This window comes from Urocampus carinirostris, chromosome 4 (assembly GCF_059441175.1).
Source record: "Urocampus carinirostris isolate Australia breed hairy pipefish chromosome 4, RoL_Ucar_1.0, whole genome shotgun sequence".
NCBI lineage: Eukaryota > Metazoa > Chordata > Actinopteri > Syngnathiformes > Syngnathidae > Urocampus > Urocampus carinirostris.
In genome coordinates, this window is record NC_142352.1 from 48,521,393 (window position 1) to 48,535,923 (window position 14,531).

A 14,531-nucleotide genomic window follows, 5' to 3' on the forward strand; every position below is an offset into this window, starting at 1 on the left:
TGAACTGGTTGCCAGCCACAGAGACAGAAAACTCGCTCACACATTCACACTTAGGGACAATTTGGAGCGGACAATTAACCTGACATGCATGTTTTTGAAATGTGGGAGGAAACCCACGCAGGCACGGGGAGAATATGCAAGCTCCACACAGGAGGCTACGCGCTAACCACCCAGCAGCAGCCCCAATTAATAAAAAGAGCATTAAATGAATATAAACGGCCTTAATACAAAAAATAGATTAATAAAAATCGCCTTTTAAATAAAAAGCCTTGACAAAATATCTTAAAGTGTTGTCATAATTAAGTTTTACATAATTGCCATGGGGCAGCACGGCGGGGCAGTGGTTAGCGCATGTGCGGCACAGTTCTAAGGTCTTAGGAACCTCCTGTGTGGGTTCAGATCCAGCTACCGGACTTACTGTGCGGAGTTTGTATGTTCTCCCCGTGCTTGCGTGGGTTTCCTCCGGGCACTCCGGTTTCCTCCCACATTCCAAAGACATGCATTTCAGGTGGATTGGCCGGTCCAAATTGTCCCTAGATGTGAATGAGCGAGCAAGTTGTCTGTTCCTGTGTGCCCTGCGATTGGCTGGCAACCAGTTCAGGGTGTCCCCTGCCCACTGCCCGATGATTGCTGGGATGGGCTCCAGCACCCCCGCGACCCTACTGAGGATAAGCGGTGCAGCTAATGAGATGAGATAATTGCCATGTTTCTAGTTACAATCATTTTTTGACACGTTTTGAAATAAAAATGTACTTTGTTGAAAATGATTTTTTAAAAATAAAATCCTTGTAATTATGTCAAATTGAATTATAATAAAAACATTAATTAAAATATTTTGCTTTAGGCTTTTTATCCAATAGACCATTTTTATCAATTGAAAGTTCATGATAATCATGGGTGTGACAAATTTTAAAAATTATTTTTCTCAATAAAGGGCAGGACAGGTCGAAATATAATAAAAAACGCTAACTAAAATATTAAAATGTAAAACAAATCAAAAATATGAACAATGCAACTGCTTTGAGCTGATTCAGTTCATTTGATTCCTATCCTAGCACCGCTCTTTCTGGCACTCTCAAGCTTCCATACTAACAGCAATATCATAGTGATATTTGTAACAGGCACACAGTATTAATAACGAGACAATAATTTTAATCCGATTCAAGTAATATCTTTATTATCGATAATATCGATTTTTGTATTGATCCACCCACCCTTACGCTCCACTCAGTGGCTTCACGTTGCAGGCAAGATGTTTACGATAAACACGAGATCCTGGCGGTGATGCGAACACGCCTGCTGAACAATAAGGAAGCCCTTTGAACGTCAAACGCTCTCATCTTTGATAGGTTTGGATAAAATTAACGTGGCCTGCATTTGGATCGCGCGATACCTGGGCTTTTTTCATGGAGCAAAGGGGACGCGGCGGAGGACGTCTGGCTGCGGGGTCTGGACGCCAGCTGAGCTAACAGAGGCGCCCGACCCTCGCCTGGCGTTAGCATGTTAGCCAAATGTTAGCTCAAAGGCTATCTAGTTAAAGAGATCCCTTCCGGCCTCACTATGGCGACAAACGGCTGCGACTGGACGACGGGGATGGGGGAGATCATCCAACTGAACGTGGGTGGGTCGCGGTAAGAAGTCATTTCCCTTGGCTGTGATGCTCACCGTGGTGGGAGAAACTGGCGTGTAAGATGAGATCAGCTTGGCAGACGTGTTGCTTGCAATCACTTGGGCAACATTAAACACACACAAAACAGGGTTCATACGGACGCTTGACATCCTTGAAAATGCTTGATTTTAAATTTTGTCTTTTCAAAAAATGTTAGGCTCTTGAATTTTAGGTGAAGTGCTGTTAAATGTTTAATATTGTTGCCATGTTTCTCTAAAAGTCTGCTTAAAATGATGTCAACACTTCTTTCAGTTGGCTTCGCTTTGCCATTGTATTTCTACTACAACAACAACTTTTTCCATTGTGATTAACGACAGCTGGCATTAGTTTGTATGACAGCTGGCATTACTTTATATGATATTGTATTATAAGAGAACCTCCCCCCAAAAAAACCCCAAAACAAAACAGGTCGCGCCCAAGACAAAGGTGCTTGCTACACCTAAACAGCAAAAATGTGTATTAGTGCAAAAATTATTTATCAAAAGTGTGTAATATTTGACCAATAGATGGCACTGTATTGTCTAATGCAAACAAGAACCAATGCCACAGAGCACAGTGCAGCAGCAAAGTTTCCAGACAAACATGGCGGCGACCCTAGGTTGCAATTCCAATATGTAAAAGAAAGATAGATTCCTTGACCTATGATTTTTTTTTTCTTTTAATACAAATGAACATTGGTATGATAGTTCAGGTATTGTTTGCCTGGTATTCAAATCAATGTTTTTCTTTTTCCTGTTCCACTAGGAGGTACTAAATATTACACACTGTCCCTTAAAGGGAGCATTTCCCAATGGCAAATTGTAATGGGATAAACTTTCTGCAACTAAAAGTGTAAGCTACCTTTTACTGTTACTTTTACACAACACCTTTATGGGGGAAGTTTTGTTTTAAAAATATTTAAACATATATTGTTCAGATCCACAAAAATATTTGCACTTTACTCAAGATCAACAAGTCATACTTGTTTACAGCAATAAAACTCTAAAAAACCCCGAGCTCGGGAAGCTAAGCAGGATCGGGCCTGATTAGTACTTGGATGAGAGACCGCCTGGGAATATTAGGTGCTGCGAATCGGTCATTTGGCGCAGGCTCTGCTGCAAGAGCACTGACTTTACCCCCTCTGACTGTATGAATTTTGAAAATGAAGAGCTGTCGTCGTGAATGATTCATGTTAATTCGGAGTTTCAAGCCAATTTTCACAGAGGGTCACATCAGTGTAAGGGCTGCCCCCAAAGGGCCTAATGTAACATACGTTTTATTAGATGGAAGCAGTATGTAAAAAAGTGAGACTCTTTCATGTCAAGTCAAGTCAAGTCAAATTTATTTATATAGCCCTTAATCACAAAAATGTCTCAAAGGACTGCACAGGATTACAGTTACAAAATTACACAATTACCTGATCTTAAACTAGCAAACCAGCATGCGGGCAAGGAAAAACTCAAAAACCTCAGTGTGAGGAGAAAAGAGAAACCTTGAGAAAGGACCTCACATGTGGTAATCCCCCTTCCAGGATTGAACAGGGTGAATTACAATTAGCATTACTGTACACAGAATAGTAAACACTAGGTAAGATGTTGAAAATGTCCGGAAAGAGCATGACATCAACGACGACGCCAGCTGGTAAATGCAGGGGTTGACATGCTGCAGGTCAGACCCCGGTCCGCTGACCCATCCCAAATCATCCTTCTCCTTCGTATCAGCCAGGCAGGCCTCAGAAAAAGACAGGACAAAACAGAATACGAGGTGGGCATCAATCATATGCTTTGGAATAGAAGTGTGTCTTAAGCCTCAATTTAAAAACTTCCGTTGAGGTTGCAGATCTTATCTCCAGAGGCAGGGCGTTCCACAACACCGGGGCCCAGATGGAGAACGCTCTCGAGCCCGCAGACTTCTTGGCTCTCGGAGTCACAAGTAGACCAGCATTTTCCGAGCGCAGACTCCGTGAAGGAACATAGGGGGAAATCAAATCGGAGAGATAAGAGGGTGCAAGCCCATGCAAACATTTATATGTTAATAAGAGAACCTTAAAGTCACATCTTAAGTGGACTGGGAGCCAGTGCAAGTTGGCCAATACAGGTGTAATATGCTCAAACTTTTTAGTCTTAGTCAAAAGTCTAGCTGCCGCATTCTGAACCAGCTGCAAACTTTTAATGCTAGACATCGGGAGACCAGAAAGCAATACATTACAGTAATCAAGCCGAGAAGTAATAAACGCATGAATTAAAATCTCTGCATCTGATTGGGACAGCATTGAACGAATCTTCGCAATATTACGGAGGTGGTAGAAAGCTATTCTAGTAATATTTTTCACATGTAACTGAAACGACAGATTAGGATCAAATATAACACCTAGATTTTTGACCGAGTCACTATGGGTGATATTACATTTGTCTAGGTTCAGGGTAATGTTTGAAAACAAATGACGACAGTGAGCTGGACCAATAATCAACATTTCAGTTTTTTCTGGGTTAAGGCGTAAAAAATTATTTGACATCCATCTTTGAATCTCAGTAAGGCAATCCTCCAGATTTCTAAAACGTAAATGTCCAGTTTTTTCCAGTGGCACATACAGTTGAGTGTCATCTGCATAGCAATGGAAACTAATATTATACTTGCGGATAATGTCACCAAGCGGGATCATATAAATACTAAAAAGAAGGGGGCCAAGTACAGAGCCTTGAGGAACACCACAAGGGACATTAGATTGTTTAGAGGTCATATTGCCATAGTTAACACATTGCATCCTGTCTGACAGGTAGGACCTAAACCACGAGAGTACAGTTCCTGAGATACCAATGCGTTCTAGACGAATCAATAATATGTTGTGGTCGACCGTATCAAAAGCAGCGCTGAGATCCAGCAGCAGTAACATTGATGAGGCACCAGAATCTATTGTTAAAAGGATATCATTGGTTACTTTTGCAAGGGCTGTCTCTGTAGAATGATTTGCTCTAAATGCTGACTGGACAGTTTCAAAAAGGTTATTTTCTGACATGAAGTCATTTAGCTGCTGTGCAACGACCTTTTCAAGTAATTTCGCAAGAAATGGCAGATTTGACACTGGCCTATAATTACCTAGGCTTTCTGGGTCAAGGTTAGGTCGCTTAAGCGTGGGTTTAATGACGGCAGACTTGAAGGCTATAGGAACAATACCCGAGGATAGCGATATATTAATAATATTTAAAACTGATGGTCCTAAGATCTCAAACAGATCCTTCACCAGTGAAGCTGGAAACGGATCAAGCAGGCACGTAGTTTGCTTGGCCCTACTGACCATCTGTGTTAGATTATCAAGGGACAATTCATTGAAACTGGAGAATGTTTCTAAACAACCGCTGACACAGTCCATACCTAGCACCTCCACATCTTTGATATAGGAGGAGGAAACAGAGCGTTCTTTTAAAATTTCATTCCTGATTAGTTGAATCTTTTTATTAAAAAATTCCATAATGTCATTAGCAGAATGAGTGCAACCATTTGTTGTCTGGTAAGTTTCGCCACTGTGTCAAATAAAAATTTTGGATTATTCTTATGTTCAACAATAATCTTAGAGAAATACGAAGCTTTAGCTGAGGCAAGAGCTACTTTATATTTCAGCAAACTGTCACACCAGGCCAGTCGAAAAACCTCCAGCTTAGTAGTGCTCCATTTTCGTTAAATTTTTCTGCAACTTTGTTTGAGTAACCTAGTTTCTTCAGTAAACCAAGGTGTATTCTTCTTGGGTCGGAATTTATACTTTAGGGGCGCCACAGAATCAAGAACATTTACCAAAGCAGTATTGAAGTTGTTTGTAAGTGAGTCAACAGACCCAGTGTACGAAGGGAAGGCTGCAGTTACCGTAGGTAATACTTTTAAGGCTAACACCGTTTTAGGGCGGATATTGCGATTGCTGAAGCCTATATTTACCTTATTTAAAGCAAGGGTGTTAAACCCATTGAGCTTGGGGGCCAGATGGTTGAAAAAATACTTTCACGAGGGCCAGACTAATACAAGAATGGATAAAAGGTGTGTCCTAGACGGGGCCTGGGGGTCCTTTCGGAGGCTCACAACTAAATTATGCAGAGAAATAAGATGTGTTCATAAAACGATTATTGAGGGTTCTTTTCCTCTCAGATTATTTTCTTTACTAATATTTAATCTCTTGTTTCCCTCTGGTAAGTGCTTCAAGGACAAACTGGCTTAGAGACCACTTCATCCCCAGGGCCACCACCACTCTAAACAAGTGTGCAAAACTGAAAATATACATATCATTGCTAGTTTTATTAGTTGCTGCGAAATATTATTGAACAAGACTCAAAAATATATATACCTTGCGATTTGTTAGGGGATTTTTGTTTTTTTGCTGCCAAGTGTCATTGCACTTCTTTTTATTGGACTATTGTTATAAAGTAGGCCGGTCTCTAATGCTGCATTCCAGAAAATTAGAAAGTTGGATTCATCCCACTCGGATGGTACCACATACGACCTCAAAACGTTCCAAGTGAATGTACACGGCAAATATGGCCAATCGCAAAAGTTTTTTTTATTTTGCTCAGTATATCCTCATGCAGCTTATAAAATCGTGTTAAAATTGTGTTAAATTGTGTTAAATAACAACATTAATTAAATAATAATGAATAAATGATGGATAGATACAGATACATATATTTTTATAATTGTTTAAATTATTTTTTTACCAGATAGATAGATAGATACTTTATTCATCCCCGTAGGGAAATTCACACTTCCAGCAGTCTACCCCGTTGTTTATTAACAGATTAACATGATGCCCTAGGGGTGCTTGTAGCGGAGTGGATGACGTCACGCCAGTCCAAAAGTTCGACATCCCTGCGGCCCATTCACCATATGTGTTTCCATGGGCATTGCTATTTTGTCCTCTCACATCTAATTGAAGCAACTTTATTAATTCGGGGTACATATATTTTGTACGACTTCCAGACTAGGAACTCTCACTTTGAGTGTCATTCTAGTGATATTTTCCCGGTAGGATGTTAAAAAACTGACTTCCCGCTTTTATGCAATGCAGCATTAGCTCTACGTTATATACATTTATGCCCATTTATCCTGTCACTTTTCTCTTTCTAGTCTTCTTTACATGTTTACCCTGGAGTGCCATGTCTAATCCCGTTGCATTTAATGAATGTTTCGCAACTTTGATAATAAAAACAATTCAATTATAAACTGCATTTGTTAAAAAAAAAAATCAAAGAAAAAGCAAAACAACAATTTAATTCTTTTCTACTCCAGTTTATTTAGCTCAGGGAAACTCATGCAGACTAGTAAGTGAAACAAAAATGCATACGAACGCTAATTTAAATGATTGTTTTAATGATTTAAAAGTTGTTCTGTTTTTTATTTTTATTTTTTTTTTGTTAATGAAAATGTTTACCCGAAAATGGAAACTTTGCTTTTATGTTTGATAACTTGATAGAAAGGAGCCAAAGCTTCTTTATACCTTTGCAAAGAAACCCAGGTGCTATTTTATTTTATTTTTTTTCAATAGTTTTTGTATAACCTTACCAGTGCATCAGTGCCTTTTAAAATAATACTTGGCTGAGTTTCTTCAATGATTTCTTGTTTATTGATAGTACTGTAGTTTGCAAATACAGCTTTGGGATTGGGGCCTGGCTTTGCTGACATCCAGTGGACATTTTTCAAACCAAGTCTTTATTGATGCTATACAGCTCATTTTTCTCTGGTGCAACATTGTCTCTTGGCCGTGGGCAACATTAAATATTGTGGCGGGCCACATTTGCACCACGGGCAATGAGTTTTAACACATGATGCAAACTGACTGAATATATTAATTAGTCAAGTCACAAACATTACAAATAAATTCACCACCCCTATATGTTAAAAATAAATACACCGATGTCTCTTCATACAAGCTACAAGAAATTTGAGATGTCTTTTGAGCAAAAAACCTTGCCCTATACGGTATACGAAAGAAAATCCAAGTGTCAATATTTCCCAGACGTGAAGACTAGAGACCAAGGCTTTAAAGTAATTTCCTTAATCATCTTATTTATCTTATTGCCGTATTTTTATGTTCAATTACAGTTTTGATGTGTCTTTATAGATCAGGAAGATGTGTTTTATAGCTAATTAGGGTTAACTTAGATGCTTTTGGGATGCTGAAAATAAATTAATTGGTTTTCAGATATATTGTATAGGGAGAATTTGTTCAAGATTTGAGCTCGGTCCGGTAATAAATGTATCTTGTATTTAGAGGTAACCCAGTACTGTATAACAAAATAATTACATTTAGGACATTTTCAGGATAATATGTTTTTTAAATATAGTACACTCATTGACAACGATATGGAAATACTGGCATCTGGTGGCGCTGAGCCCTCAATTTGTGGATATTGTAGTCGACAGGCATCGTGGTAAATGTAGTTGTGCGTCAAAGCACTCTTTTGACCTGTTTATTCTTAGAGATTGAGACATTTCAAGCCATTTTAGGCCACATAAATGACGTGGCGGGCCACATTTGGCCCATAGGCCATGAGTTTGAAACATGTGATGTAAATTGTCACCCTGCATCACATTCCTGCTTTTTAATATTTGAATATACGTAACTGTGTCTCTTGCGTTGTAGGTTCAGCACCTCCAAACAGACTCTCATGTGGATTCCTGACTCTTTCTTCTCAAGGTTATCACATTTATCTGTCTTTTTTATTCATATCTGTTAACTTCAGCCAATGTCTCCCCTTTTAATTGATTGCAATAATGATCAAAGCTACAAACACACTGTGGCACCTGTTTACTCACAGCAAGACATTGTAGGATAAAAAAATGATAATGGGTGTAAGTTTATTTTATTTACCCAAACAACTGCACAAACCATTCTTTTAGCATCCTTCTAAGTTCTTTCCCTGTTTGCAGTGAATTTAGTGTTGCTTATTATACGTAGCAGTGCAGGATTCATTGTTCCTCAGACGTTTTACCCTGTAACAAACTGTCACAATTTTGTTTCATTTGCAACAAAGATGTCAGGGTTTAAGTTCCTATTGTCTTTTTATAATCTGTGTGTACTTCCCTCACATACAATGCCATTAAGAAGTATTTGCCCCTTCCTGATTTCTGTTTTTTTTGCAGATTTGTTTCTCACAAAGGTATTAGATCATCAAACCAATTTTTTTTTTTTTTACTTTTTATTTCTCACACCAATTTTGACAGAGGTTTGATTCCACCATCTTACATCAACACAAAATATATACACTTGACACACTAACAGAAGGAACAATAAAGAAGAAAAAATACTATTAATAGAAAAGAAGAATAAATGTTCATACAATACATCCATACAAAAAGAAATATATAAAAAAAATAATAGATAAAAATATACACCCAAAAAAAAAAAAAAAAAAAAAAAACATAATAAATAGGGGGAGGTGATTAGACATCAAGTAAAATTTGTGTGATAGGCTTCCATCTTTTCTCGAATTGGTCAAGTTTCAGTTGAAGTCTTGCAGTGATTTTTTCCATAATGTACATTTGCTTTAATTTGTCTCTCCATTGTTTTATGTCAGGGGGTTGTGGTTTCAGCCAGGACACTGTGATCATTTTCTTTGCTACCAGAAGCATTACCCTTAGTATATATTTCTGTTGACCAGATAGTAATTCTTCTGGCAAAATTCCTATTATGTAAGCCTTTGGGTCCAACCGCAACTCCCAGCCAGTAATTAATTTTATTTCTCTCTGGATACTTCTCCAAAAATTTAATATTACAGGGCAATTCCAGAAAATATGCGTAAAGTCTCCGACCCCCCCACAGTTACGCCAACATAGATTTGAGGTATTTTTATATTTTGAAGTGATAGAGGGTGTATAGAAGAATCGCATTTTTACTTTCCATTCAAACTCCCTCCATGTCGGGCTGTTGGTTATTTTGTGTCCCTCTTTCAATGTTTTTTCCCATTCGTTGTCTTTTATCGCTACATTAGTTTCTTGTTCCCATTTTTCCTTAACTGCCATGTCCTCATTACTGAGATCCATTCTCAGGGCTTTATATAGTTTTGATATAACCCCCTTTATTGATTGGGCGGCAGTAGCTCAGGAGGTAGAGCGATCGTTTTAGGATTAAGGGATCCCAGTTCGAATCCCGGCTTGTCCGTGTTACATGCCGAAGTGTTCTTGGGTAAGACACTGAATCCCCAATACCCCCAATAAGCAGGTTAGCGCCTTACATGGCTGCACAGATCACGGCCGCTATTGGGAAATGTGAAGCACAATGTAAAGCGCTTTGGGAAGTCATTGACTTGAAAAGCGCTATATAAATGCAGATCATTTCAGATCATTTCATTGTCCTTTTGTATATGATATTAATAATTCCTCTACCTTAGTTGGCTCCTTACATATTTTCCCCCATTCCTCGTGTTTCTGGAGGTAATGCCTTAGTTGCAAATATTTGTAAAAATCATTTCTGGGTAGGTCAAATTCTTGTTGGAGTTGTTCGAATGATTTCATTGCCTGTGCTTCCAATACTTGGGTAATCAACTTCAGTCCTTTTTGGGCCCATTTTTGAAACCCTACCTCCATAGCCCCAGGTTTAAAGTCTGGGTTTTTCGCTATTTTGGTAGCCCTATTCACAGATCTTGATATTTTAAATTTTTTTTGTATTGTTGACCAAGTTTTAATCGTTCCTTTAATCCATTCATTCTGGATTTTTAGTTTCTTCCACCTCGTGACTGATATGTATGGTAACGATTCCACAGGCATATTTGGACAAGATCGCTGCTCCATGTCCACCCATATCGTATCTTTGTCTGTAGTAATCCACAAGATGAGTGCTTTAATTTGAGCCGCCCAATAGTAATATTTAATATTGGGTAGGTCTAGGCCCCCTTTTTCTTTAGGAGCTAACAGGGTTTTGTATTTTATTCTAGGTTTCTTGTTTTGCCAAAGGAATTTTGTTATCAATTTATTTAACATTTTAAATGTGGATGCCGGAATCAGAATTGGAAGGGATTGAAACAGAAATAATAGTCTTGGTAATATGTTCATTCTAATTGTTTCTATCCTTCCGATAAGACTTAAGGGCAAAATTTCCCATTTTTCCAAATCTTTCCTTATTTCTTTTATCAACATTCCATAATTTGCATCAAACAGCTGTGTGGAATGTGGTGTAATGGTCACCCCCAAATATTTAAACCCTTTATTTGTCCATTTAAAATCAAATCTTTCAATCACCTCTGTTGGACATTTTCCTGATATCATCATTGCTATTGATTTGCTCTCATTATTTGAATACCCAGCTACTTCTCCATATATTTTAAGGCTCTCCAACAGTGGTGGTATTGATAACGAAGGTTCCTTCAGCATTACCAACAGGTCGTCTGCAAACAATGATATTTTATGTTCTGTTCCTCCTTCATCAAATATCCCCCTTATTTGCTCATTTTGTCTAATTGATTCTGCGAGTGGTTCTATGCTTATTGCAAACAAGAGTGGGCTTAAACAATCCCCTTGCCGGACTCCTCTTTTGATATCAAAGAAATCTGAACAGTGACCATTTACTCTAAGACGAGATTTAGGGTTTTTATAGATTATTTTCACCCATTCAACAAATATTTGAGGGAAGCCAAAAGCTATAAGTGATTGATGTAAGAAGCTCCATTTCACCCCATCGAAAGCTTTTTGTGCATCCAAGCTCAGTAACATCGAGGGTTGGGTCTTAGATTTTGTGCTCGTAATTATGTTTAGTATCCTCCTAATATTGTTTGCACCCTGCCTTCCCGGAATAAACCCTGTTTGATCATTTCTAATTAATTTCGCTATAAATTTCTGCATTCTTTTTGCCAGTATGCTTGTAAGAATTTTTAGGTCATTACAAAGTAAACTAACTGGTCTATAGCTTTCACACAATATTGGGTCTTTTCCTTCTTTGTGCAAGACTGTTATGATGGCTTCCGACCATGATTTGGGGGGATCTCCTTTTGTTAGAGCATAGTTAAATACTTTATGCAGTACTGGTGTTAATTCTTCCTTAAAGCTTTTGTAGAACACCCCCGGGAATCCATCTGTTCCTGGTGATTTATTTATTTTTAAGTTATTTATTGTATCTTGTATTTCCTGTTTTGTAATGGGGCGAATAATTTCTAATGTATCCCCCCCTGTTAGTGTTGGTAAATGTAGTTTTCCTAAAAAGTTTTGTGCAGTGTAGTTATCTAAGTCATTTTCTGAGTCCTTGTATAATTCTTTATAATAATCTGCAAATGCTTCTGCTATACCTTTGGGTTTTACTAAACATTGTTTAGAGATAGGATGTTTTATTTGTGATATAATTCTATCTGTTTGGGCCTTTTTAAGTTGGAAGGCTAGCAGTCGACTGGCTCTATTGCCCATTTCATAGTATCTCTGGTTCACAAAGCGCAGAGCCCCTTCTGCTTTATTCGTCAAAAGTTCATCTAATTTGCTTCTGGTTGTTTTTAATACCTGTAATCTGGATTCATTTGGTGTTTTTTTATGTTCTTCTTCTAGTTCCTTAATCTTATCCTCCAATTCCTTCTGATTCTTTAAGCGTATTCGTTTCAGTCGGGACGATATTTCAATTAATTTCCCCCTTATTACAGCTTTCCCTCCTTCCCATAGTATTGATGGAGAAACCTCATTGTTGTCATTGATTTGGAAATATTCTTTTATACACCGTTTTATTTCCTGTACTACGTTTTTATCTGAGAGGAGAGATACATTCATCCTCCAATACCTAAAATGGGGTTCATTGTCTAAATTTAGTTTCAAAGTAATTGGAGAATGGTCACTTATAGTAATATTCTCTATACCACACTCTACTACTGTATGCATATGTTGTCTTGAAATGTAAAAGTAATCAATTCTCGAATAGCTGCCATGCGGGTTTGAATAGAAAGTATAATCTTTAGTTTGGGGATTCTTCTCTCTCCATGGATCTATCAATCCCAATTCTTTAGTTATGTTATTCAACATCCTCGACTTCTTTGTATTTGTTCCATGTACTGAAGGATACTTGTCCACTTTGCAATTCTGTACAGTGTTAAAGTCACCTCCTATAAGTAACATTCCCTTCGCACAGTTGGTTATTACTTTAGCTAATACTTGAAAAAATGTCCCCTTTTCCTCAATTGGTGCATAAACATTCATTATTGATATTTCCCAACCGGCCATTGACCCTATAATCATTATATATCGCCCCAGATTGTCCTTCACTTCTTTTTCGACTTTAAACGCCACCCCTTTTCCAAGTAAAATTGCTACTCCCCTCCTTTTACCATAGGATGCGTAGAACACCTGGTTCACCCATTCTCTTTTTAGCTTCTTATGTTCAATCTCTGTCAAATGTGTCTCTTGTAATAAGGCTATTGAGCTCTGCAATGTCTTGAGTTGATTCAATATCTTCTTTCTCTTGATGGGGTGGTTTAGCCCATGTACATTATATGAAACAATATTTAGATTGCTCATGATTTGTATTGAGTCTAACTGATTTTTGAAGCATACAAAAACACTACATTAATTACTAACACCTCCATTGAAAAAACAAACCAAATTACTAACAAACATATTGACAAGCACACATAATTCCCCACCCAAAAGAAAAAAAACACACCCAAAAAACAAAAACCCATGTCTTCCAAGAGTCCAATCGGAGAGTTGTGGCTACCCTCCTGGAAATATGCACTCAGTGCGTGAACAACTTTTGTACCGTCGTCCATAGTTATAACTAACTAAATATTTTAGCGTAGCTCTATGCCAATATATATATATATATACACATATATTGTTTTAATTTAAAGATAACAATTTTACTTGGTATTTTACTTACTTCTAACTTGTTGAATTTATAATAGAAAGGTCAGATATGGTCCTTACTCTTTCACCCCAAGTCCGAATTTAGCTTTGTTTTGCTCCATGAGAGCTTGTAAGTCACCTTCTATGATGGGGGTGTTCCTTTGTCTTCCTCTCAATTCCGGTCACTGTGGTCCAAATGTTCTTTGACAACATCTTTTGCAGTGTTTCCGTGTTGTCCTCTTCCACTTCGATCCCCATTTCTTTTAGCAATGTTGCTGCCTCCATCAGTGTAGAGAATGTTCTTATTCCTGAGTCCAAAAACATCTTCAGCTGGGCGGGATATGGGGATTGTGCCTTTACGTTCTTTTCCTTTAACTTTTTGATAACGTCCCTTACTTGTTTCCTCTTTTTTTGGATTTCTGTGGTGTAATCTTGGTTGAAGTAAACGGTCTTGCCTTCGTACGTTGTCTTCCGCTTCCATCTTTCTTTCATTACGGATTCTTTCACTATGTAGTCGGTGAAACGTACGATAATTGCCCGTGGCAGTGCTTTACCTTGAGACTTGTTCACCAGTGAGCGGTGTGCCCTCTCAATGCGCAAATCCATATGTCCTGTTGTCGGAATGTTCGATTTAATAAAGTTTGTTATGAAGCCGATTGTGTCGTTCCTCTCGGCACCCTCCGGAATACCATGTATTCTAATGTTGTTCCGTCGTGATCTCGACTCCAAGTCCTCACACTTTGATGCTAGTTTGGCGGTTTGTTGGAGCAAGGAGACTGTTAATTGTTCTAGTCTTGACGTTCGCTCTTCCGTGTTAGCATGTAGCTCCTCCATGCTTTCCACCCTCCGCTCCAGCAACACAGTGCGCTCCAGAAGCTCTTCGATGCTTTTTTCCAGTCTTGCCATAGAAATCTTGTTCTCACCGGCTGCTTCAGTGTGTTCTTGCCGTAATTTACGGATTTCATGGAGGATGGCCGAGTCACGTCCCTCGTCGACCGATGACATTCCTTCTGCTCCCTCGATCTTTTTCTCCTTAGCGCCCTTTTCCTCAACAAGTTTCCCCTTCTTGACCATGTTTTGTTGAAGAATTTCT

General features: G+C 38.4%; 1 protein-coding gene across 2 annotated transcripts in view; it reads left to right on the forward strand.

Annotated features, from left to right (window-relative positions):
- The first annotated feature begins 1,134 nt into the window (after nt 1–1,134).
- Nucleotides 1,135–14,531, forward strand: part of kctd3 (potassium channel tetramerization domain containing 3) — a 66,978-nt gene continuing 53,581 nt past the window's right edge. Inside the window, exons 1-2 of one of the 2 annotated variants that reach the window (XM_088334771.1) lie at nt 1,135–1,631; nt 8,271–8,324. In XM_088334771.1, coding sequence (XP_088190897.1) covers nt 1,561–1,631; nt 8,271–8,324 — 125 coding nt within the window. In that variant the 5' untranslated portion in view covers nt 1,135–1,560. The remainder of the gene's footprint in view (nt 1,632–8,270; nt 8,325–14,531) is intronic. The other variant, XM_088334772.1, reaches the window with a different exon arrangement.